The sequence below is a fragment of the Sus scrofa genome, chromosome X (assembly GCF_054392235.1).
Source record: "Sus scrofa isolate SSC_HxYL_T2T_F1_AM1 chromosome X, Sscrofa_HxYL_maternal_Yorkshire_Landrace_v2.0, whole genome shotgun sequence".
In the NCBI taxonomy this organism is placed as follows: domain Eukaryota; kingdom Metazoa; phylum Chordata; class Mammalia; order Artiodactyla; family Suidae; genus Sus; species Sus scrofa.
Genome location: NC_139401.1, coordinates 18,719,056 through 18,746,953, shown reverse-complemented (window position 1 = coordinate 18,746,953; position 27,898 = coordinate 18,719,056). Strand labels below are relative to the sequence as shown.

The 27,898-nt window shown below is 49.3% G+C and overlaps 2 protein-coding genes across 7 annotated transcripts in view; one reads left to right on the top strand and one right to left on the bottom strand.

The window, feature by feature from the left end:
* Positions 1–201: 201 nt before the first annotated feature.
* Positions 202–27,878, top strand: RS1 (retinoschisin 1). Of its 3 annotated transcripts, XM_085008678.1 has the most exons (7): positions 202–338; positions 443–545; positions 10,124–10,149; positions 11,645–11,750; positions 19,378–19,519; positions 21,454–21,649; positions 23,529–27,878. In XM_085008678.1, exons 2-7 carry the CDS (start codon positions 494–496, stop codon positions 23,679–23,681), a joined length of 675 nt encoding a protein of 224 aa, XP_084864804.1. In that variant the 5' UTR covers positions 202–338; positions 443–493; the 3' UTR covers positions 23,682–27,878. The 3 variants fall into 3 exon arrangements, with proteins under 3 accessions (XP_084864804.1, XP_084864803.1, XP_013841409.2); XM_085008677.1 differs by having other exon boundaries at positions 290–545; XM_013985955.3 differs by lacking the exons at positions 202–338; positions 443–545 and having other exon boundaries at positions 10,049–10,149.
* CDKL5 (cyclin dependent kinase like 5) overlaps positions 13,936–27,898 on the bottom strand; it is a 235,939-nt gene continuing 221,976 nt past the window's right edge. For all 4 annotated transcript variants that reach the window (XM_085008649.1, XM_085008643.1, XM_021080553.2 and 1 more), the window contains one exon: positions 13,936–14,132. In XM_085008649.1, coding sequence (XP_084864775.1) covers positions 14,036–14,132 — 97 coding nt within the window. In that variant the 3' untranslated portion in view covers positions 13,936–14,035. The remainder of the gene's footprint in view (positions 14,133–27,898) is intronic.

The following is a 27,898-nucleotide window of genomic DNA, read 5'->3' as shown; positions in this document are numbered from 1 at the left end:
TTCGTGGGTCACTGTTCCCCCCCACACACCCCGAATTTAGTATTTTCCTGAGAGAATTAGCTGTAGACATGATGCCAAGTTGCTTTCTGAGAAGGGAATCCAGGTCCTTTTCACAGAATTCAAGAATGTTAGTGCTTATTGGGCAGGAAATTGCTCAAGGTCACTTACTAGAATATGATGGCAGAGAAAGGATTAAGACCCGGGTCTTCTGATTCCAGTTTCTATTTTCCTCCACTGCTTCCCTTACATTTAAAGATAGAATAAAGCCAGTAGCTTCCTTTGCTAAACCGACCTCAGTTGACATCGGCTTCTTCTCAGAGACCTCCTTGTTGAGGCAGGTAACGACGTGGGTTAACTTGTCGGGGCTCAGCCAAAGCCCTAAGAGCTAAATGGAATAAGATGCTTAATGAGGCCAGTGCTCAAGTTAAGCTCCTGTTCCTAGGGAAGCTCTCCACTTCGATAAGGAAGAGCAGCAGCCAAGGACAAGGGGAGAATGCCACGCAAGATAGAAGGCTTCTTGTTTTTACTTCTCTTTGGCTATGAAGGTATGTGCTGTCGAACCATTAGCACGCGTTAAATACTTCATAACACAGTTGAATTAATCATACAGCTGATGAATAGAAATGCAGCCAGAATAATTAGGATATTAACAATTAGCAAGGCATGCTAATTAATTAACATGTGGTATTAATGAACGACAGTTGTCTTTGTATGACTCGGTCCTCTTTGTCTCACCACTGGCTTTCCGGTCCTGTGAGGAGCCTTTTAAAGTTCAAAGGATGCTTAAAATGGGACAGAAAGAAGGAAGGCTCTCAGAAATTGTACAAAATAGCTATAAATGGCAACGATTAATAAGGAAGTGCAGTGTATTCTTGAAAGTTTTTAGGAGTCAAAGTTAGAGTGATTATAGAATTTCATCTTCCAAACCAGGACACTATTACGAGTGGAAGAGGATGCTATTAATAATACTGCTGGGACAACGGCTGTAAACCAGGACTGTCCCAGGCAAATCGGGATGTGAGGTCACCCTAGTTTAAATATGGATTAGCATAAAACGCCGAAACCACTGGACACTAATAGAAAGCATAATCCAGCTGAGAGTCAGGAATCCCCAAAGACTCAATACTCAATCATTTTAAAATTTCTAAATATAGCCCTGGCAGGAGTGAGATGCTTAAATAGGGAGAAATTCAAGGTAAATCTCTAAAATGGCATCCAATTCCACTTTTAAATTCTCTCTCAATCTTTGAAGTAATGTTCTCTCATGCCTCTCTCAACTCTTAAGACCCATCAATCAGAATTCCCTTTTTTTTTTTTTTTTTTTGTCTTTTCTAGGGCCGCACCTGTGGCATATGGAGCTTCCCAGGCTAGGGGTCGAATCCGAGCTGTAGCCGCTAGTCTACATCACAGCCACAGCAATGTGGGATCTGATACACGTCTGCAACCTACACCACAGCTCACCGCAACGCCGGATCCTTAACCCACAGAGGAACTCCAGGGATCGAACCTGCAACCTCATGGTTCCCAGTCGGATTCGTTAACCACTGAGCCACGATGGGAACTCCCAGAATTCCTTTTTACATCGAGTCCAGGCATTAGAGATTGCCTCTTGGTGCCGATCATGTATCCCTGTTCCTTACCGGAAATAAATAAGCAGGGCAGGAAGGAGGCGGGCTCTCCGCTCTGCCAATCACCTGGGAGACGGAGGTGATGAAACTCACGGGGCCAGAATTCCTGGTTTAAATCATTCTCTTCTCTGCTCTCTCATTATATTTTATTGGTAGAATATGCAGTCCCATGATTCCTTAATCTTATGACTTGTTATTTAGTCGCACTTTTCAATATCTGGAAAGACCCCAAGGTCATTTTGCAAACCCGCAAGATATATTTTTAAGCGGGGATCATTTAGACTAATTGTCTGTCCGCCTCCCCCACCCCTGCAATTAAGAGTCAGCAACTCGTCCCAGAAACTGTTAATACTTTAAGATGCTTTGGAGAGGTGGTTGTTTTCCCTTTACTCCTTGCCCTTTCCTCAGCAAGAAAATCTAAGCAGAGCCTTTCAAGGCTTAGGTCCCAATACCCTTGGTTCTCAGATATCCCCAGGGCTCACCATCAGATTTTTCTTATTTGGGATTGGCATTGGGGTTCAGTCGTCCATGGGTTCATTCAAGAATCCACATGTCCATTTAAGAACTCGTTTCTGAGTTCCTGCTATGGACCAAACGTTGTACAAGAACTTCGCATACCTGGTAGATCCTCGTGTCCGCAGTGTTGAGTCTCACAGCCTTGCTCCAAGACCCCTAAATGGGAATAAGCCCTAGAAAACGTTATCAGGCCCCTTTTCCACGAGCCCTGCTCGGTCAGGGGATATCTGTAATAACAGGCATGCTCTCGGGAGGGACAGAGCACAGCACTCTTTCCTGTTCTATAGCTTATCAATCTTTGTGCATGGCTGGGGAGCTCCAGAAATTTCCACGAAGAGCAGAGAATCCCTTCTGTCCAGGTGGAATGGAATGTGGTCCAGCAGGTAGGCTTGAGACACTTACATTCTCCTGCCCACCTAACCCAGGCCCTCCACCCTTGCGGGGCATCAAAGGAAAGCAGCCACCCCCAAGCGGCCAGCATGGCTTGGCGACCTATGTGTGCTTAACCCTGAGCTGCAGGGAGGCTCCAGGACACAATCGCTGCACTTAATAGCTTACAATCGAGGAGTTCCCGTCGTGGCACAGTGGTTAATGAATCCGACTAGGAACATTGAGGTTGCGGGTTCATTCCCTGGCCTTGCTCAGTGGGTTAAGGATCTGGCATTGCCGTGAGCTGTGGTGTAGGCCGGCGGCTGCAGCTCCGATTTGACCCCTGGCCTGGGAACCTCCATATGCCTGGGAAGCTCCATATGCCGCGGGAACGGACCTAGAAAAGGCAAAAAGACAAAACAAAACAAACCAAAAAAAGCTTACAATCAAGATAGAGAAATAAGGCCAATACTTGGGGGAAAGAGGTGTCCCACCCAACTGGGAATCCGAAGACAAAGGTTCTTTCTCTAATGTACTCTTTGCTGTTTCTGTTATGGTGAAATAAGGTAAATAGATTGACTGCACTGCGCAGCGCTGGAGGAAGGGTCATTTGGGAATACACAAATTATTACAGTAAAGCACTACCGGTGTCTCTTAACAGAGGCAGGCTTCTATTTATCTTGCATTGTACATTTGGGATTCCGTGCCAAGGAGGATTTTAAAAACATCTATGTGACAAATTTATATTGTTCCGTGGCTTGGTCATGGCTATTCTATAAAAACAAGCCAAAAAATCATCAAGCCTCACCTTACAGGTGAGTGTGGCCCTCCTTGCAGGTGCGTCAGCCATCAGGGACAGCAGGGGTTTTTTCATTCAAAGCAGCTTTATTGAGATGTAATTTACACGCCATTAAATTAAATTCACCCAATGAATTCCATTCAATGCCTTTCAGTATATTTACAAATTTGGGGCGCACACAATCGAATTTTAGAACGTTTTCATCACCCCCCAAAGAAACCAGTGGACCCGAAGTACCCTCTCCCCATCTTTCCCTCCCCCAGCCAACTACCCTGGCAAGCACCCAACTACCCTGTGTCTTACAGATTTGCCTCTTCTCACACTTCATTTAAACGGAGTCATACAAACCACGGTTCTATGTCTTTCTCTCGGCATATGTTTTTGAGATTCCTGTGTTGAGGCATGTACAGATACCAGCTTTACCCCTGAATGTGCCTGTCGCCTAAAATAGTAACACTTTCACACCAGAAGCAATTTCCTTCTTTCTTCTTCGCCAGAGGGACATGATTGCAGCCTGCTGTTTTAATCCTGTCTTGCTTCTCAAAGTAGATTGGAAGCTAGTTATAGACAGTTTCTATCATTCATCATTTTATGCTTTTCTCCTTGGCTTCACCTGTTTCCACGGGAAGGCAGACGCCAGATTTAGTGACATCCAATCAAACCGACTGAAATAGTCCGCCCTAAGGACTTGCAAAGTGCATTTGGAGAAATAGGCGTCCTTGAATTTTCTTGCTGCGGGACCAAGTGTTTCTCTACGGAGTGGCCCTTGGAGCAAAAGGGCAGACTGGTCCCGAATCGCATAAAGCTAAGGCTGGTGAGTGGCAGGTGGCGCGGACCCTCTGGTGGACACCTGTCACGTGGAGGAATCGTGAAGACGATCTAAGTGGGGAGAAAAATAGGCAATCACGTAATCGAAATCTGAGCCTTTTTTCTTTAATGCCTGACCTATTTTCTTTTGCTCATTCCACCAAGGCTGTTCGCTGGCGTCGTGAGATGTTGTGGTCAAACACACTTCCTACCTGTGTTCGCCAGCTTTGGGGTGATTCCACCATTTGGGGGCCGACAGCAGCCACGTTGCTGGTCCCTTGGTGACAGCTTTTCCTGTAAAATGCTTCTTGTTCCTTCTCTCTCTGCTCATCTCCATAAGATCTGGTGTCTCAGAAGCCCAGGCTGCCTACAGACAAAGGCTTTCTGGGGAGAGGAGCCTGGCAGGGGTAACACCGCCGGGAATCTGCTGAGCACAGGACTGAGCTCTGAAGCCAGGCTTTCCTCTTGGGTGTCTTCCTCTCCACAGGGAGAAACTTCCCTGCCCTTTCCTTTTGGCCTTCTGCTTTGGTTCTGCAGAACTTGACACCCCTCGGGGGCTCACCAATAAGGCAAAGACCCTGAATGGCGCAGCAATCAGAGGAGGCCCCAACTGACCCCCGGGTTTGCTTCGATGCGGCTGCAGAGACCCTCTTCAGGGACAGGAAGCAGCCTCTGGGCCGCTTTGATTTGGTTCTCAAGGCCACTCTGCAGGTGACCAACATGCCTCACCTTTGCCCCCCCCCCAAAAGAATGTCTTGGCACAACTGACTTGTTTGCCCAAGTGACAGGGCCTTTCCTCACTGCCACCGTCCCAGCGTCTCTGGAAGGTGGAGTGGAGCCCGGTGTTTCCTGAGTCACCTGCCCTGGAATCAAGTGGGTGCCAAATGCTCATCTGTGTCGCAGTTCTTGGGGAGCAGCTGCGGGACTGACGTTATGAATCCATGTACCCAGTAACTGAGAGGGGCTCAGAGCACCCCCCTCCCCAGCCTATCTGGGCCTTCCCCTGAGCTCCAGAAGCTTCTAGCCAGCTGCCCACTCAACCTCAACACTTGGGTGTCCCATAGGCCTCTGAAATGGAACATCTCTACCCCCATCCGCCCAAAAAAACCCTTTGTTCCCCCTGGAACCTTCTCCTCCCCGAAGTGGTAGCTCTGTCTTCCTAGGCACTCAGGCCTTGACCCTCTATTTCACACCCATGTCATCGGTCAGCAAATCCCACTGGCACCACCTTCCAAAGACAGTGAGCCTCCAGCCACTTCTCGGCACTTCCACGGCCGTCACCCCAGGCCAAGCCGCCATCATCTCTCCCCTAGGTGACATGCCAAGCGCTGGCCCGGCTCAAGGTCTTTACATGCCACGGACTTGGCCCAGATGTCCTGCCCACAGGGATCTCCCCTCCTTTAGGTCTTGATCCAACATCGCCTCCTCATTGAAGCCTTCCCTCGGCTGAGATGTACCATTCTCTGTCCTCCTGTCTCCCTGATTTGTCATTTTTTCCCATAGCAGTCATCATCCTTTCACATACCATATATTTTATTCATTTATTCGCCCCCCATATGAGATTGTAAGTCCTAAGAGTACCTGTGGATTTTTTTTTCTGTTTTTTTTTTACTGCTTTATTTCCAGCATCTAACGTTGGGCCTAGAATATAGTTGATGCTCAATGAAAATTAATGAACAAATGCTTTGGGACCAGTCCTTATCAGCTCTCTTTTATGTCAATTTCTATAAGTGTACAAGGGCTTAGATGAACCTGTGGATAAGAAAGAGACAGGACACAAAGGCCAGAGCAACTGGTAAATTCTACATGAGGGACAGAAAACGTCCTCTTTGTAGGGAAGCAGAGAAGCAAGAGGAAACGTTGGGAGGGGAAGGCATTTGAGGCCAAGAAATCAAACGGACGGAGGCATGCAGGCATGAACCAGCCTGGTACATATGATGAATTGCAAGCAACAGAGTGTGCAAAAAATACATTTGGAGAGTTAGGCTGGCGATAGATCGCAGCAACCCTTTCAAGGACACATTATTATCACGCTCTTTTTAGAGAGGAGGAAATGGAGCGATGCGGTCATACAACTAGTAAATGCCGGCGGGGAAATGGGGGCCGTGGTAAAGGGGAGCCATCAAAGGGTTTGGCGCAGGAACGTGACCCAGTCCGGTTTGCCCTCCATCCCACTGGCAGCGTGGAGGATGGCTGAGCAAGACCTCGCTCTTCGGGAAGGAGAGAATCCAGGGGAGAGAGGGTGGGGGTGCAGAGGAGAGACGGCCCCGGGGAGATGGACGCGGGGGGTTAGGAAAAAGAGGCGACTGGGCGTCCCAGGTTTGCGGACAGGGTGGTAGGTGGATGGTGGAGCCTTTGGTAGGATCAGAAAGAAAGAAAGAACACCATTCTGAGGAAGGAGGTAAGGAGTTCAGTGTTTAAAACACTTTGTCCTGAAGTATAACGTACATGCGGAAGAACACAAGGAAGTGTACAGCTCAGTGAATTTTCACCACTAAACACGCTCAAGTAACCAGCATTCAGATCAAGCGACAGAACTCAACGCGGGAGTGGCCCTAGAAAAGGCAAAAAGACAAAAAAAAAAAAAAAAATTAAATGGATTCATATAGTATTCCATTTTATTTATGTATTTAGTCTTTATAGGGCCGTACCCGTGGCATATGGAGGTCCCCAGGCTAGGGGTCCAATCCGAGCTATAGCCACTGGCCTACACCACAGCTCACGGCAACGCCGGATCCTGAACCCACTGATCGAGGCCAGGGATCCAACCTGCAACCTCATGGTTCCTAGTCGGATTCGTTTCCGCTGTGCCACGGCAGGATCTCCTAGTAGGTTCATTTCATGACGCGACTTTCCACTCAGCACTGTTCGTGCGAGGTGGCTCTACTGTGGCATGGCATTGTAGACGGTCCCTTTTCACTGCAGTAGTGTTCCACCGTGTGAATCCACCACGTGCATTCATTCTACTCTTGACGGACATAGGAGTGTTTGCAGGTTGGGATTTTTACAAATAACTGCTGCCGCAAATAATCTCGTACATGGTTTTGTTTGTTGGAGAACCTAGGGATGCCTTTCCAGTGTTAAGAAATTAGGAATGGACGTGCTGGGTCACAGGGCACATAAATGTCCTGCCTACGTATAAATTGCTCAAGAGTTTTTCCAAAGGTTAGAGTAACTGCTTACCCCTCCTAGCAACATATGAGAGCTCAGGCTGCTTCAAGACCTGGCCCACACTTGGTTGGATCCGGTTTCAGAGAGTAAGACACATCTACAGGGAGATAACAAGCCATTCAATGCATGCGAAGGGATCTTGGGTTTAGCAACATTAATGGGGGGTTGCGCGGACTTAGAGGAAGCAGAGCTCTTGAGAGGGACAGAGAAGGATTCTTTAGAGTGGCGGGGAAAGCAGGCGAGCCGTGTGGTGGAAGCTAAAGGCAGATGGGTGGGGACGGACGGCACCCAACATGGCAGCCTGCAGATGGAAAGTCCATGATGGGAAGAGTCCATTGGATGTGAGAGTAAGAAGCTGTTGGAAACTTCCTTTGCCAGCACAGGGCTTGGCTGCCTACCAAGATGGTGCTCCCTAACCTTTGTCGCTACCCGGGAGGGCCAGTTCTGGCCTTAGCAGGTGGACCAAGGAGTCTCTAGGAATGAATCATCAGTGGACAAGGGCCCAGGCTAAAATGCTCCCTCAGCCTATGCCTCACTCAGCAGAGTGCTCACCAGGTGCATCATCCAGTGACCTGTCTCTTCCTGGGTCCTCGAGCCCTCTGGGGGCAGGGCCAGGCTCACAATGGATGCGCAAAAGTGGTGTGTGGAATGTACATATATGTATTGTGTAAATAGAGGTACAATTTGAAAAAAAGGGCTTGATCATTCTGATGAAAAAGATGATGTCATTCCTTTACTCTCTAAAAGAGTCTCAAAGTTTTTGGTGGGCATCAGATTCAATGTTTAGATAGGAGAGTGGTTAGGGAGGGACTTGTATTTCTACTGTCTACATTCAGGTTTTGTTTCAGATTTTCATAAAAGGTTATGTGTTGCTATTATAATCAGAAAAGAAATAAAGGCATTTGTTTGGTTGAAACTGGGAAATGGGGAGTTCCCGTTGTGACTCAGCGGGTTAAGAACCTGACTAGTATCCATGAGGATGCAGCTTTGATCCCTGGCCTTGCTCAGTGGGTTAAGGATCTGGTGTTGCCGCAAGTTGCAGCGTAGATCACAGGCGTGACTCGGATCTGGCGTTGCTTCGGCTGTGGCCTAGGCCTTAGTTGTAGCTCGGATTCGACCCCTAGCCCAAGAACTTCCATATGCCGAAGGTATGGCCCTAACAAGACAAAAAAAAGGGAAATGGAAGTTCTCTTGTGGTACAGAGGGTTAAGGATCCAGCACGGTCACTGCAGTGTCTTGGGTTGCTGCTGTGGCCCGGATTCAATCCATGACCCAGGAACTTCCACATGGCATGTGCAGCCAAAAAAAACCCCGAAAATGGAAATGGAGTTTTGGTGCCTGTAGCCAGCACTGTCTACCAGAAACTTCGATGATGATGGCAACCTTCTGTATCTCTGATGTTTGGTGGAGCAGCCACTCTCCATATGTGGCCAGGAAGCACTTGAACTGTGGCTGCAGTGACTGGGGGATTACATTTTTAATTTTATTAATGTAATGAATTTAAAATAGCCACATGGGACTAGTGGCTACTTCAGGGAACAGTGCAGCGTGAAACAACCAGCTGATGCAAATACATACAAACGCTTTTCCTATTAAATTGTGTATTCATTCTATTTACTCAAACTTCTATAAAGATAGGTTATGTGTTAGTTTTCTGTTCAATTCTTCACATTTTCAATTTCTCCACGTCATTTATACAGTATTTATACTTTGTGGTTTGATAGTTCATGAAGATAGCAGACAAACCTAAAGAAAAAAATTGGGGGGGGTGTTTTTTTTTTTAAGGGCCCGTACCCACGGCATATGGAGGTTCCCAGGCTAGGTGTCAAATCAGAGCTGTAGCTGCCGGCCTACACCACAGCCACATCAACGCCAGATCCAAGCAGCATCTGCAACCTATACCACAGCTCACGGCAACCCCGGATCCTTAACCCACTGAGTGTGGCCAGGGATCGAACCTGTGTCCTCATGGATGCTAGTCAGATTTGTTTCTACTAAGCCACGACGGGAACTCCAAGAAAAAATTTTTAAACAATGTCTTAATTCTAACTCACTGGAATGTGCCGCAGTGGGAGGACTGGGAATCAGCTTTTGAAGAGCACACTGGGCAGACACCAGGAGCCGTGATAATGACAGTGATGGACAATGAACAAGGGAAAAACTCTCAGTGAAAAGGTTAAATGGAATACAGCTGTCGTAAACCGACAGCATTGCTCAGATAACTTCTCAAACAGGTTCTTAAAAATATGCAGAGAATAGGAGTTCCCACTGTGGGGCCATGGGTTGAGGATCTGGTGTTATCTCTGCAGCAGCTCAGATTGCTATGGTGGAGCAGGTTTGATCCCTGGTCCAACACAGTGGGTTAAGGATCTGGCGTTTCTACAGCTGTGGCAGAGGTCACTGCTGTCCCTGGCCCAGGAACTTCCATATGCCATGCGTGCAGCAAAAGAACAAAAAAACCCAAAAAATGCAAAGAAAAGAGACAGGAGAGATTTACAATAAGATGTTGACAGTGTTACCTTTGGTGTTAAAAAAAAAAAAAAAAAAAGGTGCTTTTTATTTTCTCTTTGCAACATTAATGTATTTTCCAAAATTCTATAATGAACAAAAATAATCCTCATCATCCTTGTCTTCCTGTTTTATTTTACTGTCCCTAGTTTCTCAGACTCTGTGGATGTTTTTCCTGGCACGTATTCGCTTTGTTTGGCTTCTTCCAAAAGGGGCTTTGTTAACTTTTGTGTGACTGTTTTCATTTCGCTTGTCCGTGTAATGAATCATTTGTTGAATTTCTCTTCTTTTAACTTGACTTTTCCTCTCTTGTCCTTTTGCTCAGCCACCCTGGGATTATCGTCTACGGAGGTATGTAAAAGGGCTGGAATTCATATGGATACTGTTTTTGAGGATTTTTCTAGCCAAAAACAATGTACAGGATTATCACTTTTTAAAAAATATACTTTTGGAGTTCCTGTTGTGGCTCAGAAGGTTAAGAACCTGACATAGTATCTATGAAGATTCTGGTTTGATCCCTGGCCTTGCTCAGTGGGCTAACAATCCCGCCTAGCTGGGAGCTGTGGTGTAGGTTGCAGGTGTGGCTTGGATCTGGCATTGCTGGGGTTGTGGTATAGGCTGGCAGCTGCAGTTCTGGTTCGATCCCTAGCCTGGGAACTTCCATATGCTGTGGGTGCGGCCGTAAAAAGAGAAACAGAAATGTACTTTTAAGAGGTCCTGCTGTGGTACAGTGGGTTAAGAATCCAGCTGCAGTGACTGGGGTTGTTGTGTAGGCGTGGGTTCCATCCCTGGCTGTCGTGGTAGGTTAAGGATCCAGCGTTGCTGCAACCGTGGTGTAGGTCACAGCTGTGGCTTGGATTCCATCCCTGGCCTGGGAACTTCCATATGCTGTGGGTGTGGCCATAAAATAAAACAATAAAAGCAAATTTTTAAATGTACTTTTAAAGTTTGGCTTTTTAAAAATTTGTTTTGTCTTGTTTTGGTGGTGGCGACAGCACATTCTATCTGGGCGAGGGGAAGCTCCAAAACTGGTGTTTTAATGAGAGAATGCAAGCAAACCAGGTCTTAAATCAGTTGGTGTAATCTTGAATCCAGTACCTTTTACAATGGGATCCGCAGAAGGGACCTCCTCCAGGAGATATGAGGAGCTCGACCTCCGAGAGGGGCTCCCCAAGCCCCTGCACATAACTATAATGGGGTCAACCTTGCCTTCTACGTGGGTGTGTCTGAGATTTTCAGCTGGTCACCCAAGGAGGCAAACATTTGTTTCTCTAGACTCAAAGGATGAGTGGCGACTCTGTGTGTTAAGTTGGATTCATAATTCAGTTGTGCTATTATAAGTGTGAAAGCCACCACAGACAAGAGGAAATGAATGAACGAGTTCTTTTTTTTGGGGGGGGGGGGAGGGTTTTGTTTGTTTGTTTAAGTGCTTGGCTGTACCCACAGCATGTGGAAGTTCCAGGGCCAGAACCCAAGCCATCGCAGAGGTAAGCCGGGTTGTTAGGCTCTAGGCAACAGGAGAAGTTCAAAATGAACGAACAGGAGTTCCTGCTGTGGCACTACGGGACTGGTGATATCTCTGCAGCGTCAGGACACAGGTCTGATCCCCAGCCTGGCACAGTAGATTAAGGATCTGGTGTTGCTGCAGCTGCGGCATAGGGCACAACTGTGGCTTGGATCTGATCCCTGGCCCAGAATTCCATATGCTGTGGGGCGGCCAAAAAAGAAAACAAAAAAGAAAAATGCATGATCAAAGTTTTCAAACCCAAATTTTTCCCGTGATGCTGACCACAGTTGCCTTCGCCTACGACGTCTCTGATGCCCCTGCCCCTCTGGCTTCCCGCAGGATGAGGGTGAGGACCCCTGGTACAACAAAGCGTGCAAGTGTGACTGCCAAGGAGGCGCCAATGCCCTGTGGTCTGCGGGCACCACCCCCTTAGACTGCATACCGGGTGAGTGTCCCCTCTCCTGAGACATTAGAGCCTTGGGAACACCCTGTTTCTCCTTCTTCTTTCAACCCTGATGAATTACACCCCTGAACGCACCGCTCTGGGTTTTCTCCAGGTGGCCTCTGAGCTTCCAATCTCACTGGCCGCTGCTCCAACGAACTGCACTGATAGCAGTGTTCAGAATAGCTTCCTGGGAGCTCCCGTCGTGGCTCAGCGGAAATGAACCTGACTAGCATCCATGAGGACGCAGGTTCGACCTCTGGCCTCGCTCAGTGAGTTAAGGCTCTGGCGTTGCCTTGAGCTGTGGTGTAGGTCACAGACACGGCTCGGATCCTGTGTTGCTGTGGCTGTGGTGTAGGCCGGCAGCTGTAGCTCCCGTTTGACCCCCAGCCCAGGAACCTCTATATGCCTCGGGTGCGGGCGCTAAAAAAAAGAGACCAAAAGGAATAGCTGAATAGCTTCCTGGATCTCCACTTGGCCTTGGTGAGATGGTAAGATGGGACCTAACGTTCAACGAAAGCGATTAATGGAATTTATCGAAAATAAACTACTGGTAAGCGGCAGTGTTGAGACGCTCACAGGCTCTTGAGGCAGAAAGACCAGAGTCGGAATCCCGGCTGCATTGTTTTTTTAACTTTGGGACTCGGGCCTTGGCCTTCTTCTGTCAGGTGGAGGAAATACTACTGTGCCTGGAGATCTATTGCCACCAAACTACCACGAGCTTCCCAGCATCCCCGGCCCCCTCGCAGTCATGGGGCTCACCCAGCGGTTCCAGTCAAGGGAGCCGTGTCTCCTCGCAAATGAGGTCCCTGTCCCTGCCTGACAAAGTGGCTTCCTCTTCAGTCAAGCCCTGCGGGACCCACAATGGATGAATCACCTGAGTGAAAAATCACCCTTTGTTGTGCGCGTTAAGCCTCTGAAGCTTCTGGAACAGTTTGTTCTGCAGCCTAAACAGCTTTTCCTGACTATTCTGAATGCCTTCCTCTGAGGCAGGGGCCAGCAAACCGGCCATAAGTAAAGGACCGGGCGGTACATATCCGTGGCCCTGGGGGCCCTATGGTCTCAACACCTCAACCGGAAAGCTGCCAGCGACAACATGGAAATGCCTGAGCATGGCTGTGCTCCGGTCAGACTTCACTGACACAAACAGGCGCTGAGCCACATGTGGCCCAAGGGCCACGGTGTGCGGACCCTGCTCCAAGGAGCTGCTACGAGGCATAGAAACACATGAGGCATTAGAGCATTTTGTCCTGGACGCGGCGAGCTGGGGCTCCTTTTCTTCCTGCCTCCTAAGAGCTCCCACGGACTTTCAGAGGCTCGGGCGGCCCATCGAACGGGTGCGATGCTCAGTATTTAGCACCGTTCAGAGGCTCCTTTGCTGCAGCTGTCCTTGCCATCTCTTTCCAGGGTTAAGATGGTGCTACGCCACGTCATTCACTTTACATAATCGCCTCCTAATAGCTCTGGCAGACAGGTTTGGGTGTAGGGTGAGAGCTTCTCTGCATTGTTTCGTTATATTTGCATTAAAATAGCAAATCGCGGGGGAAGTGGGGGGAGTCTGCTCTGTTTTCCTATTTACTAAAGGGGTGGGCACTGGTTTTCAAACCCAGTCTTCTGGAAGGAGACCCAGGGCTTCTCCACCACGGGAGGGACGTCCCGCTGAGCTCCGCGGCCTGAGCTCCGCAGCCCTTCAGGGCTGGGGTGATGGGCCCAGTCAATCCTGAAGCACCTTGCTTCACAATCCGCTTAGAATTCAATGCCGCCCTCGTTCATCCTGTGCCTATTGTGTGCCGATAGGGAGACAAAACTGAAATGACTGTCTCTACGCGGGAGGAGTTTACCATTTAGTGGAAACAAATGTTCTCTTCATAGAGACGGAGACCTGCTGGAATGCCAGTCCAAGGAAGCGCTTTCTAAGAAGAAACTGAAAAGAGATTATTTATGCAGATTGGCTTCACGGACCCAGCCAACTGTGCAGCCGAGCAGGGCTGTGTGTTTGAGGAACGCGAGTCAAGATGCCCCGGGCCCTTCGGGTTCTCGCCCCTACACAGCTGCTGTGAACTTGAAGCTCTGAAATCAGAAATTCTTTTAGCTTAAGCATTCGCCTCTCCCCACGGTTGTTTTTATTTTGTTTGAACAACACAGATATTCCCAGGGAGGGGAAAAAAAAAATGCAAGCGTAGCGTTAGATGGTTGATTCGTTAATGTTATTGGTTTTTCCATGAAAGAGATGTTTCAGGGGAGCAGAACTAGCCACAGCCTTTCAGAATTCGCTTGCCCGTCAGTGCTCAGATCCTCATGGGAAGGTCAAGAACGCTGCCTGGTCTCTCTGGACGCCGAGATGGAGCCCTTCCACGAGGGCCCGCCTTAGGAGGGAGGAAGAGCCTAGAAAGCACAGAAGGACAGGAGGGTCATTCAGAGCTGCCAGGAAGGGATCCCAGCGGCACACTGGCTGTTACTGCCCCACAGAGCACAAAGTGACGGGCCCGGGGCAGTACGGCCTCCTAACCTTCGGCTTAAGGCTATTATACTCTAAGGTCTGTCTTTTCCAGGGTCGAGCCAAGATCACCTTGTCACTCTGAGAGGGGGACAGAGGGTAGGGAAGGGATTAAAGCCTAAGAAACCTCATGACTCAACGCTTTATTGATATTCCAGGTTTTGTATTTCCATATCATATTCAAGTTTATACTCTTTTCGTCTATAAATATTATTCTGGGAGTTCCCATCATGACTCAGAGGTTAACGAACCCAACTAGCATGCACCAGGATGAGGGTTCGATCCCTGGCCTTGCTCAGTGGGTTAAGGATCCAGCATTGCCGAGAGCTGTGGTGTAGGTGGCAGATGTGGCTGGGATCTGGCGTTGCTGTGGCTGTGGTGTAGGCCGGCGGCTACAGCTCCGATTCGACCCCTAGCCTGGGAACCTCCACATGCCACGGGTGCAGCCCTGAAAAAAGAGAGACCAGGAAAAAATATTATTCCGTATTCTGCTGCATCATCACATAGGTTCAAGTCTAACCCAGGCGCGTAAGCATGGTCCCATGGCTCTCGTCCGGAATGGCCCCGATGGCTTTGTGTTCCTTTCTAAGTGTGTCTGGACGGCATTCCCACACATGGAGAAATGACCTACTGAGTAACGAGGGCTGGTGTGTGCGGTGTGCAGAGTCCGCACTGGCAGGGCATGATCACCATGGCTTTATCCAGCGAATTACCAAATCATCACTCGGAAGAGACGCTTGCACCACAGAAGACGCGGGTTTTCCCTTGAGAGTAAAACGAGTCTGGAAAGAGGCTTCACAGCTCACAGGAACAAGCCTGCGCTGGGGAGCAAGCTTGGGAAGGACGTGTTCCGGGTGTGGAAGGAGGGTCTCTTAATGTCATTTTGTTGGCTTACAGCCCATTCCCCACCCGGCAACACTGTTCATGTTGCTTAATGCCAGGGCCGACTTAACTGACACTTTCCGTTTTTGTCTGTGTGTTTTTTGGCGGTGCCTGCGGCACGTGCACATTCCCGGGCCAGGGATCAAACCCGCATCCGAGCCGCGACCCGGGCTGCTGCGGAGACAGTGCTTTCTGCTTCCTATTTCTGTCGTTTTCTCTGCTTATACCCAGTGGCCACCCCAGACTGGTGATGAAGTTTCGCCCCTCCACTCAACCCTCCGGTCACTGTCCACTGAGGGCCCAGAGCACGCAGGCATATGCTGCTCTGCTCAGAGCCAGGGCGGGGAGCGAGACAGACGCGGGGAGCTGGCCGTGAGCTCACCGCCGTAAGGGTCAGGTGCAGGCTGCGGGGGGAGAGGGGTGGCAGGCAGCACCTGGAGGCCCTGCCCAGGTCAGGGCGGGCAGGGGAAGTGGGCAGAGGTCTGAAGGAGGCGGAGGAGACGGGAGAAGCGCGATAATGGGCCTGGAGTGCCCTTCACTCTGGGGCACTCGGGGCATTAGTGTGACATCTGCTATTTCCCCAGGTTCCCGTAACTCTGGTTTGAGGCTTCCTTTGGCTGTGAGGAGGCTACGGACAAGACGGTTGAGGGTCTTCCCCTTCCCTTTGGACCCTGCCCCCCACCCCCACCCCCACCGTCCTGCCTGCGAGGGTGGCCTGGGGACAGTTCCCAGGCTCAGGCACCTTGTGGATGGCTCTGCTCCCTCGGAACCAAACTCCATCCTGGGGACCTTCCCAAGTCTCCTGAGAGGGTCAGGAGTTCAGAGCTCCCGGGCCCCGGCCTTGGTCGAGCCCCCTCAGAGGAACCACTGCCCCATTGGCCACAGGCCCCTGCCGCCAGCCCTGGGCCTCCACCGCTCCCCCCGCCCCCAGCAAGGGTCGAAGCCCAAAGCCTCCAGCCACCTCCTCTGGGACCGTCAGCTCATTCCTGTTGAGGCCCAGACCTTCCCAAATCCATACGCCTGAGAGATGCTGGGCTGTCAACACGCTTCCCTCCCAAATCACAGGCAAGCATGCGTGTGCGGCTGGTTCCTTCCTGAGGCAAGGAGACCCCAAACCTTCAGAAACAGGAAGCTGACCTTCTCAGGGAGATGTCGCGAGGACGACAGCAGCAGCACAGACTCGGGTAGGGGATGTTAGGTTCCACGCCCCCCTTAAGTCTCCACCATAAAAACGGAAGATACAACTCAAGATATTAATATCCTCTCACAAATTCACCTATCACACCAGTATTAGCTGCTGCTTTTTGACCAGGCACTACAGGCTTTGCAAACACTGTTTCACTTAACCCCAAACCAAGTTGATGGGGGCAGGGACTACTGCTGTGCCCATGTCACGGATGAGGAAACTGAGACCCAAAGAGGTGAAGCCGCTTGCCTAAACTCACGCAGAGGCAGGGTGGGATCCAACCCCAGGTCGAATTGACTCTAAAGAGGCGTTCTTGACCTTGGCTGCCCATTAAAATCACCTGCAGCATCACCCCATGGCCAGGTGCTGTCCCAGACCAATGACATCAGAAACTCTAGGGATACGGTCCAAGCATCAGCACTTGTATACCTTTCCAGGTGCTTCCCTGGCTGAGATACGGCATGGACTCTCTGCTTTGTGCCTTAAGCCCAAACACTGGGTTTCTGGGTTGGCAGCTGGGTGGCTGGAAGCATCAGTGCCTGAGACAGGAGCACCGCATGGGGGCTGGCTTGGGGCTTGGAGGCTGAAAGGGCTTAGTTTTGGACATACGAGTGTGAAGCATCTTCGGGTCACCCAGGTGGACCTATTCACCTGGATAATATGCAGGGGGCAATGAGATGGAGCTTGGGGCCTGGGAGTTGGGCATTGCTCCAGACGCCAGCTAAAGCCATGGCGATGGCGACCCATCACCTCCCCTGGAGAGTGTGGGCAGGATCCATGTCTGGACAAGCCCTTGCAGGCCTCCAAGGCCATTGCCACTGGCCAGGCCCCTGCAGTTCCAACTCTTCACTGTTCGAAGGGCTAACTGGGAAGAGATGGCGAAAGAGATAGGAGGGGAAAATAAGAGCAAAATGCCCAAGAATAAAGCAATCAGGAGAGGCGGCCATGGCTTTTCCTCCCCCTCTGCCTCTTCCCTCCGAGCTGGTGCCTCTGGAGCAAGGACAGGGAGGTGCAGGACGGAGAGGCCTCAGAGACAGCCAGGGTTAGAATTTAAGTGGCAACCGAGGACCCAACTGAAACCCAGCTTTCCGACGCGGGGGCCTCGTCCCTCCTTCCTGTGGCACAGGCTGGGCTTGTCTTCCAGGTCAGAGGGGAGTTAAGGAGGTGGAGGAGCCCCCAAGGCCACAGGCACCAGGCTCCCTGAACCCTCCAGCCAACAAAGGGCCTTCCCTGGCAGGCCAAGCTTTCCAAAGCACGCTTGGTACAAATGAGGCCACTCTGGGGGCGGATCCTGGAAACCGCATTCCTAACAAGCCCCCTGATGACGGGGCCACACAAGGCAGGAGGGAGTGGCCCAGAAAGCACTCCTAGGAATGGAAAGTATTTTAATGCCCCCCTCCCCTGCACAAGCTTCAGGCACCTGATAAACTACAAATGCTGTCCCCTCATCTCCAGCCCCACTGAGCTGCAGCAGCTGCTGGGAGTCGGCTCTATTCCTGTGGCTCACTGGGCAGAAAGGCAGTTAAGCTGCACCCCCTGGCCAGAGACCTGAGGCTGTCCTCTGTCTTCAGCCTCTGGGGACAGGGCATGAATGACCCTGCAAGCATTCTGGAGCCTCAGGATGGCGTTCAGGCTTTCACATGCTTCATTCTGTGTTGCTGACTTTTGAAAATCAGCCACCGGAAAGACCTCAGCAACTCATTTTACTGTGGAAAGTGATGATGCCCCAGGAAACACACTTGGCTTTTCAATCTCAACTCAGAATTTACACGTGGAAAGAAAGTCCTTCGAACTGCCTTACTTGAAGTTTATCCTTCACAGCTGGAAAACTAGGAGAAGGTATCTTATCTGCCTAAGTTTATCATTTGTTTTCTAAAGAATTTCAGGTAGAATCTGGGTTTGGTTATAAATAAGAGACCCCCTAAATAGTGCTTATTGAAATAGGAGGTTTGCTTTGACTCACATGGGTACCGCTAGGGGTAAGGAGCTGCTTAAGCATATCAGGGCTGAGGTCTCTCTGGGTCTCTTGCCCTCGCCCCCATGGTGCAAGAGGGCTACTGTTGCACCAGCCATCAGGTTTTCCTTCCAGGTAACGGGAAGAAAGGGGGGGCAAGCAAAATCTGATGGGAAGTCCCCAGCAGACACCCTCTTACATCTCATGGGTCAGAAACGGTGTCACGTGGTCACTTCTAACTGCAAAGGCGGCTGGGAAAGGCGGTTGTTTTAGCTGGCTACACTGCTGCACCCAACAAAATGAGGGTTCTTTAGTCAAAAAGAAGGGGACAGTGGATATCGGGCTGACAATCAGCAGTCTCCGACCAGGTAACTCCACACTCAGTGTGAGAGGAAATACGTGAGAAGCAGCAGACAATGAACACACAAGAACCCGTCTCAGCTATTCTCATTTGGAAAAAGCAGTTCCTTTCAACCATTCCTTATTCAAGCCACTGAGGCGCATGTCACCCCCACCCCCCCTTTTTTTTTTTCATTAGACTAGTGAGAAAACTGCAATTTACAAGTGGGAAGTCAGTCTCAATATATAATTGCCCTTCTTGCTTCTCACCATTGTTTTGTTCCTATAATTGGCATCCTATGCTGTCTGGGGACAATGAGGGACCCTGATGCCATCATCTGGGATGGCTAACCCGCGTTAATGAGGAAAATAAGGAGTATGGCATTTAAGTATGACATTCTGCCACGAACCTCTCGGTTTGCAGGCCTCTAAGTCTGTGGAGGAGACGAGGCATTTCTCACAACTCCCCGGCCGCCCTCCACCTCCAGGGAGGTTGCCGGAGAGCTTCCCCCCTCCGCGTTTGTGAATGTGAACGTTGTGTCTCTGCGGCAGTCCCTTGCCTTCATCTTCACTCGCTTCACACAGGAGCAGGACGAGGACGAAGACCCGGTTCTGCTCCTGGCACACGTGGGCACGGCGCGGACAGGGAAGACGCCCTCCACCCCCCCAAGCGCCCACGAGAGCGTCGTATTTGTCCTTTCGATCATGTCATGTTTAGTGGCGTCTTGCCTCGTGAGATGAGTGTTCTAATGGGGTTTTTCTCCTTTCCCAGAATGCCCGTATCATAAGCCCCTGGGGTTCGAGTCAGGAGAGGTTACACCAGACCAGATTACCTGCTCCAACCTGGAGCAGTACGTGGGCTGGTATTCCTCGTGGACTGCCAACAAGGCCCGGCTCAACAGTCAAGGCTTTGGGTAAGCAGGGCGGGTGGCTCAGGTGATTTTTTTTTTCCATGCGATTTGAAAACGTAGGTCTGTGTGATAAATGAACGACACAGCATGCATTTATTTCTTCCACAAATATTGACGGAGGGCCCTCCAAGTGCCAAGGACGGTGGGTGGAGCAGTGAACACGGTGGGTGAGCGCCTCAGCTTCGGGGAGCGCATCGACTGGGGAGGGGGGGGCGGCCTCTAAGCACACTGCCATCCAGTGAGTCACCTGCTAAGTGTGATGGGTGCTTCGGAGGAGACAATGAAAGACCAGATTCACTTGAAGCACCAGAGGGGGCTTTTGTTTGTTTGTTTGTTTGTTTGCTATTACTTGGGCTGCTCCTGCGGCATATGGAGGTTCCCAGGCTAGGGGTCCAATTGGAGCTGTAGCCGCCGGCCTACACCACAGCCATAGCAACTCGGGATCCGAGCCGCGTCTGCAACCTACACCACAGCTCACGGCAACGCCGGATTCCTAACCCACTGAGCCAGGCCAGGGACCGAACCCGCAACCTCATGGTTCCTAGTCAGATTCGTTAACCACCGCGCCACAACGGGAACTCAAGGGGTTCTATTACCAAAGGAAGATGGGAAGACGGTACTGGGAGACCACGAGCAGACGGTACCAGAGAAGGCTTTAACGTTAGGGAGTATCACAATCAGTTGTGTTTTAAGTAAAATCTGGCTCTTGTGGGAAGAGCTGTTGAGTGTGGGGTAGGGGCGGGAGGAATCCAGGGAGACTAGTGAAGTCAGCTATGGTAGCTGTCCAGGTGACACGAGCCAGAGTGGTGGCGGTGAAATGGAGGGAAGTAAATGGCCTTGAGAAACATCTGGAGATGAAGCCCAGAGGTGGATTGGGTGCTTGAGGTGACAGAGGGGAAGGGGGTAGCATTCAGGGAGATGCACAGTGGAAGGAAGGGGTGAGGAGGGATAACGAGGAGCTCTTTCTAGACATGTTGTATTTGAGATGCCGTATGGCATCCAGGAGGAGCTGTCTAGCTGGCAACTGATTCTCGGAATTTAGAGACGTTCTGGGATGAACGTAAAGAGTCAGGAGGCGCCCAAGGGACATGTCAAGGATAAGAAGGCAGCCAATGGCTGAGTCCCAAACAGGTAATTCATACACACACACACACACACGTTTCCACAACTTACGAGGGATATAACTGAAAAATAACAGCAGTTCCTTCAGTGGCTGGTTGGCTTTACCATTGTGAAAAGCCCTTCCCAAGCCCCTGGTTCCAGGTTCTGCACACGGCAGGCGTTCCCTGAGAGCCGGCAGGGACAGCGCCTGACGGAGACGCAGAGAGGTATGAATAGGATGACATTAAAGACATTTCTGGGAGTTCCCGTCGTGGCGCAGTGGTTAACGAATCCGACTAGGAACCACGAGGTTGCGGGTTTGATCCCTGGCCTCGCTCAGTGGGTTAACGATCCGGCGTTGCCGTGAGCTGTGGTGTAGGTCGCAGACGCGGCTCGGATCCCGCGTTGCTGTGGCTGAGGTGTAGGCCAGCAGCTACAGCTCTGATTCGACCCCTGGCCTGGGAATCTCCATATGCTGCGGGAGCGGCCCAAGAAATGGCAAAAAGACGAAAAAAAAAAAAAAAAAAGACATTTCTGGAGAAAGAACATCAGCAGAGACAGCGATGGTCAGCCATGCCTTCGGCTACACCTGAAGGCATTTCTTTGACCAATTAGTTGAATCCGGTGCTTTTTCCCGGGGCAGTGGAGGTGCAGGGAGAAGGAGACCCGTACCACAGAGGCCGGACACTTCCTGGAGACGAGCCTCTGGGTGCTTAACAGACTGCAGCTCTGACGCCCCGAGCTTCGTGGGGGCGCTTCGGGTGCTGGTGCACCGCCTCCCACCTCTTCCATGGGCAGAGGCTCCCGGTGACGGTGACGCGCCGTGTCTGCCGCAGGTGCGCCTGGCTCTCCAAGTTCCAGGACAGCAGCCAGTGGTTACAGATAGATCTGAAGGAGGTCAAGGTGATTTCAGGGATCCTCACCCAGGGCCGCTGTGACATCGATGAGTGGATGACCAAGTACAGCGTGCAGTACAGGACCGATGAGAGCCTGAACTGGATTTACTATAAGGACCAGACTGGAAACAACCGGGTGAGTCGGGCTTAGCCCAAACCACCTTCAGCGCACCCCCCACCCCACTCCCTGTGTTCCTGAGACCTTCCTCTGTCAGGACACTGGCCCCAAGGCGTGGTGGGTCCTCCTCGCCTTCTCCCTACAACCCGATCTGCTCTCTGACGAGGCAGGCGTCCTTTCTTGGCTCTCTGGTGCCTAACACAGTGTGTTTGCGGGTGAGTCTCTTTGTCTGATATTCACATCAGCATAGAGTTGCTTGAATAATCCAGACCGGCTGTTTGCATTAGGCCAAACTCATTGGACTTGGAACGGTTGGTTGCGTAGGCAGGACTGGATCTACTACCGATGCGGCTAGGTCCCTGTCCCTTTACGTGGGTATGGCCTCTCACTACTATTGATTGAGACCGACAATCTCAACAAGTTAGCCACTGGACTGTGTAAACAGTTCAAACGATTCCAGCTGAGCAGTCACCTATAGCTTTGAGCAACTTTATATATCAGACCAATCTCTGAGGGCTGAGACCCAAGGCTTGCGTGTTATTTGCAATGAATTAAAACCTCGCGAGCTGTTTGGAAATGTTCACTGCCCTTTTGTGTGTGAGTCAGGACTTCCCCCAGCACATCTGGACATTTCCTCAGGTTAAGAAGATGTGTAGCTGAACTTCAGAAAGCTCTGTACTCTCTGATGACAATGTGTACCGCAAGACATTCATGGGTCGAGATTTCGAGGAGTTTGAACACAATAGGAAATTGTCTCATTTTTGTTAGTAGTTAGCTTTTCAAAAAGATTTGAGAATTCCTGTTCAAGTTCTGCCTGTGTTTCTGAAGGCCTTGACAGTTCTTTGCAAAGAAGTGCTCCCCTCGACACAACTGCCGTCTGGAGGAGCCTGTTCCAATCCTCCCTCTTCACGGGGCTTCTGACTTGAAAAGGTTCAAGGGCAAACAGCTTAGAGAAGGGGGTGTGGGTGTTGCTATTGGCAACAAACAAAAGCAAGATCGAGGCAGCTGAGATCCTTCTTGTTTTGTGTATGGGTGAAGTGAATGTGGCAGCCAGATTTTTTTCTCAGGAGATGATCCCGGAAAAAAAATGAAATGTTCCAGTGTCATTGTGCAGAGCACTAGGACTCTGGAAAGAGTGCAAAGAATAGTTTCTTTGAAAATGTAGCAAATAGCTACCATACCTTTTGTTAACAGCCATCGCATCATACTATGTTAGAGCCCAAAAAACAGGAAGCACCCCCTTTGTCTATTTTGGGCACTGCTCTCCCACTTCGAGAATCTTCTCTCTCGTGTTTTTATCCCTTTTTCTTTTTAAAAACCATTTTTTTCCCAAGCCTAAAAAGTACTTGCCGTTTGTATCCAGTGGACCCACAGAATCAAGCTGTGGCTCCCAACTTCAGAGCCAGCTCACAAATTTTCACTTGAGCCCCACTTTGGATACGTTTGGAACGTGGGAACATCCTTTCTTATGAGTGATGTGATTGTTTTCGAAATTCTGGTTGAAATGCAAAGGATTAAATCACAAAATTGGTGATAAGAATCGAGGCATTTCCTATCAGAGCGATCCAATCCCACAGAACTTTCTGCAACGAAGGAAAGGTTATTATGGGCAGTGTCGAATGTGGCAGCCACTAACCACATACAGTATTGCACACTGGAACCGCAGCTAGTGTGATGGAGGAAGTCAATTGTTATCTAATTTTAATTCATTTACGTTGATAACAAGAGTGTGGAGGTGCTGACAATCATTCAAGGTCAGATTTTGGGGGGCATCAGCCAATTCTCTGCCCTTTAAACACGGAGATTTTCCAGGGGTAAAACTTGGGGCCCGCTCTTGGAGTCTGGCTTCCTTCTCTCCCCTGCTGTGACGGTGACAGGACTTCCTCCCTCTCTTTAGGTTTTCTATGGAAACTCAGACCGAACCTCCACAGTCCAGAACCTGCTACGGCCCCCCATCATTTCCCGCTTCATCCGGCTCATCCCGCTGGGCTGGCACGTGCGCATTGCCATCCGGATGGAGTTGCTGGAGTGCGTCAGCAAGTGTACCTGACGGGGTGCCCGCCAGGGTGCGCAGGGCACGGAGCAGCCGGGCGACTGCTGATCTACCGCTGTGACCAACAAGGCTGTATCTTACAGGCTCTACTCAATGCAGAGCTGGGCAGAGAAGACATCTTTCTTTCTTTGGTTTTCTTCCTTTCTTTTTTTTTAAATATAGTTTGCATTTCAATAAACAAACCGAATTAAATCTTCACTCAGGGCCAAAGAAAATAAGAACACAGAAAATGTCCCTAAAAACAATTTTCATGCAAAAGCAAAGCAGGAGTAATTTGCTGCTCTCTGGAGTTTTTTGTTTTCGCTTTTTTTTTTTTTTTTTTTTTGATTGTTTGCTTTTTGGTCTCAGTGACACTGTGCAAGGTGCCCTCCCAGGAGAATGCAAAGCAGCCCTAATAATCTGAAAATTCTTTTGCTTTACCACATTCAAAACAAGAACACAGAGTTTCATAAAGCCTCACTTTGAAAGCAAAGAGGGAGCAAGCTTGTGGGTTCTCCTAGCTTCGTTTTCATTAAATCATGGCCTTTTAGAACTTGAGAGCACTGGGTATGCAGGGTAAAAGGTTCTGGAGTGACTAGGAGGGTGGGAGCCCATTTTACGGTCCCCTGAGAGCCAGGTAGGAGGGCCTCCCCTGCTCAGAGTTTCACCCCCAGTCAGTGCAATTTATCCTAGTCTGTGGTCACTACTTAGGTGAATAATGGACAGGCTGCACATGTATGTAGCCAAGTCTCCCTATATTTAGGAACCTCAAATGACCAGAACACACCAGAATTTCCTTTTATCTAGGGTAACCATTTAAAAAAAAAATTTTTTTTTTGTTTCATTTTTATTTTTTTGTCTTTTGTCATTTCAGGGCCGCACCCGCAGCATATGGAGGTTCCCAGGCCAGGGGTCGAATGGGAGCTGTAGCCGCCGGCCTACACCACAGCCACAGCAACAGCAACACCAGATCCGAGCTGCGTCTGCGACCCACACCACAGCTCACGGCAATGCTGGATCCTTAACCCACTGAGCGAGGCCAGGGATCGAACCCCTCAACCTCATGGTTCCTCGTCGGATTTGTTTCCACTGCGCCACGATGGGAACTCCATAGGGCAACCGTTTTTCAACAAGCTTAACACTTTGTAAATAGTTGGCCGGAAGCTATCACCGGCTTTACACAGGAGGCCCATCAGCTGAGTACACTGCAGGAAGGGGTCAGGACCTAAGAAGCGTGCTGTGGCTACACCCCTGGTGAGCCCACCTTTCTGACCTCTGCCCCCTTGCCTTGTAACATGGCCTTGGCCTGACCTTCCCCTCCCAGAGGAGCCCAGTAAGCAGGGAGCTGGGGGAAGGTCAGTCCACCTCCTTTGGGGCTTACAGCTCAGACCGTTTTCAGGCCCTTTCCTCAAAGAGACTGATGACAGGGCGGGTGGGCAGGAGAGGATTTGAGAGAAGGAGCCGAGAGGGGGTGGAATCAGAGGATGAGGGCCCGCCCGCAAGACGAGGGAATCCAAGACTGTCTTGGCTCTGATACAGCACAACCTCTGCTAGTGGCTCAGTCCTCTGAGTTACTGTTTGCAAACACCGAGCCGAGCGAATGGGCTCCCACAACAGGCTCCTGGACGTCGCCTTCACCTTCTCTGTGAATGGCCGGCCTCCTAAAAGCCCCAATTCTCTTCCCTGCTGTTTCTGGGCTTAGAAGAGCTTCTTATTCAACTTGGCATCTTCCTAATCCCCATGCTGTATGCTTAAACCCGGAAAAATGCTTTTCCCAGCTCAATCTTCTCTCAAATAAGAAGGTATTGATTCAGGGTTGGGGGAAAAAAAAAATCCCTCTCTGGCCTTAGAACAAACACACAGACAAATACACTTTGAATGGAATAACTCCAGAGACCCTTACTGGGAAAGCTGAACGGACTTCTACTGTGACATCGATTGTCAGGGAAAATGGCAGTAGCCTCGGTTGAGGACTCCACCACTGGCACACCCCACACAGGAGGGGAGTAGAGTTAAATGGAAAAAAGAAAAGAAGTAACAGTGCGAGGCGGCGATAACGGTTCTCCAAATAACTGTTTTGGAAATTCTTGTTTTGGAACAGATTTATTGAGAGAAAGTTCACATGTCATACAAACATCACCCATTTACGCTATACAATTAAAGGATTTTTAGTAACCATTTTCAGTCAGCTTTAGAACACTTTCACCACCCCCCAAAGAAACCTTGTACCCACTAGCCATCCTCCTTCCAACCCACTTGCCCAGCCCAGCCCTGGGCAACCATGAATGCACTGTCTCTGTAGATTTGCCTATTTTGGACATTTCCCATACATGGAATCATACAATATGTGGGGTTTTTTTCTTCTTTCACTTAGCATGGTGCTTTCAGGGTTCACTCCTGTTGTACCATGTATTAGTACTTCGTTCCTTTTTATGGCCGAATATCATTTCATTGTATGCATACACCACATTGTATTTATCCATTCATCCACTGATGGACATTTGGGTTGTTCTCATGTTTTTGGCTGTTATCAATAATCTGGCTGCTATCAACAATTGGGTCCAAGTTTTTATGTGGACATGTTTTGTTTTCATTTATGTTGGGTAGACACCTAGGAGTGGAATCATGGGTCATATGGTAACTCTATGTTCAACCTTTTGAGGAACTATCAGACTATTTTCCAAGGTGGCTGCACCAATTTACGTTCTCACCAGCAATGTATGAGGGCTCCAGTTTCTCCACACTTGTCATTATCTGTCTTTTTTTTTTTTCCCCCCACACCCATGGCATATGAGAGTTCCTGGACCAGGAATCAAACCTGCGCTATAGCAGCGACCCAAGATGCTGCAGTGACAATGTTGGATCCTTAACCCGCTGCAGCACAAGACTCTTTTGACTGTAGCCATCCTGGTGTGTATGAAGTAGCATCTCGTGGTTTTGATTTACATTTCCTAATGACTAATGATATTAAGCATCTTTTCACGTGTTTACTCTTTATATACCTTCTTTGGAGAAATGTCTGTTCAGACCCTTTGCTCATTTTTGAAATTAGCCTATTTTTTAAAATATTGAGTGGTTAAGAGTTCCTTATATATTTACAATTCCCTTATCAGACAGATGATTTGCAAATATTTTCTCCTATTTTATGGGTTGTCTTTTCACTGTCTTGAAGGAGTTCTGTGAAACACGTAGTTTAAAATTTTGATGAAGTCCAACTTCTTTTCTCCTTGGTTGTTTGTGCTATTGGTGTCATAGCTGAGAAACCATTGCCAAATCCAGATCATGAAGATTATTTACTCTTCTGTTTTCTTCCAAGAGTTTTGTAGTTTTACCTCTTACATTGAGATCTTTGATCGATTCTGAGTTAATTTTTGTATATGATATGAGGAAGGGGTCCAACTTCACTCTTTGTATGTGGATGTCCAAATGTCCCAGCACCGCTTGTCAAAAAGACTGTTCTTTCCCCATTGAATGACCTTGGACCTTTATCCACAATCAATTTGACCACAAGGTGAGGGCTTATTTCTGGACACTCAATTCTTCTTTTTATTTTTTATTTATTTATTTATTTTTTTTGCTTTTTTAGGTCCATACTCGTGGCATATGTAAGTTTCCAGGCTAGGGGTTGAATTGGTGCTGCAGCTGCCAGCCTATGCCACAGCTACAGCAACGTGAGATTCGAGCCAAGTCTGTGACCTACACCACAACTCACAGCAACACCGGATCCTTAACCCACTGAGCGAGGCCAGGGATCAAACCCGCATCCTCATGGATACTAGTAGGGTTCTTTACTGCTGAGCCACATTGGAAACTCCTATTTTTATTTTTTAAAATATTTTATTGGAACATAATTGATTCACAAAGCTGTGTTAATTTCAGGTGCACAGCAAAGCAAATCAGCTATACACATATCTATTCTTTTTCGGATTCTCCTCCCACATAGGTTATCATTGACGCTTAATTCTATTTCGTTGATCTATATGTTTATCTTTATGCAAGGACTACACTGTTTTGATTATTGTAGCTTTGTAGGAAGCTTTCGAATTGTAATGCAAGAGTCCTCCAACTCTGTTCTTCTTCAAGATTGTTTTGGCTATCTTGTATTACCATAAGAATTTTAGGATCAACCTGTCAATTTCTGCAAAGAAGTAAGTGGGATTTCCTACTGGAAATTGCACAGTACTTCAGAATTTAATAAACACTGAGATATGTAAACCATTTGTCTGTAGATAATT

Bases quoted from the DNA above. Each gene is read 5' to 3' on its own strand.
- RS1 (XM_013985955.3), top strand. From the start codon at position 10,060: ATGAATCATTTGTTGAATTTCTCTTCTTTTAACTTGACTTTTCCTCTC. The intron at 10,150-11,644 runs GTATGTAAAAGG...GGCTTCCCGCAG, and splicing joins TGGGATTATCGTCTACGGAG to GATGAGGGTGAGGACCCCTG. The intron at 11,751-19,377 runs GTGAGTGTCCCC...CTCCTTTCCCAG, and splicing joins CCCCTTAGACTGCATACCGG to AATGCCCGTATCATAAGCCC.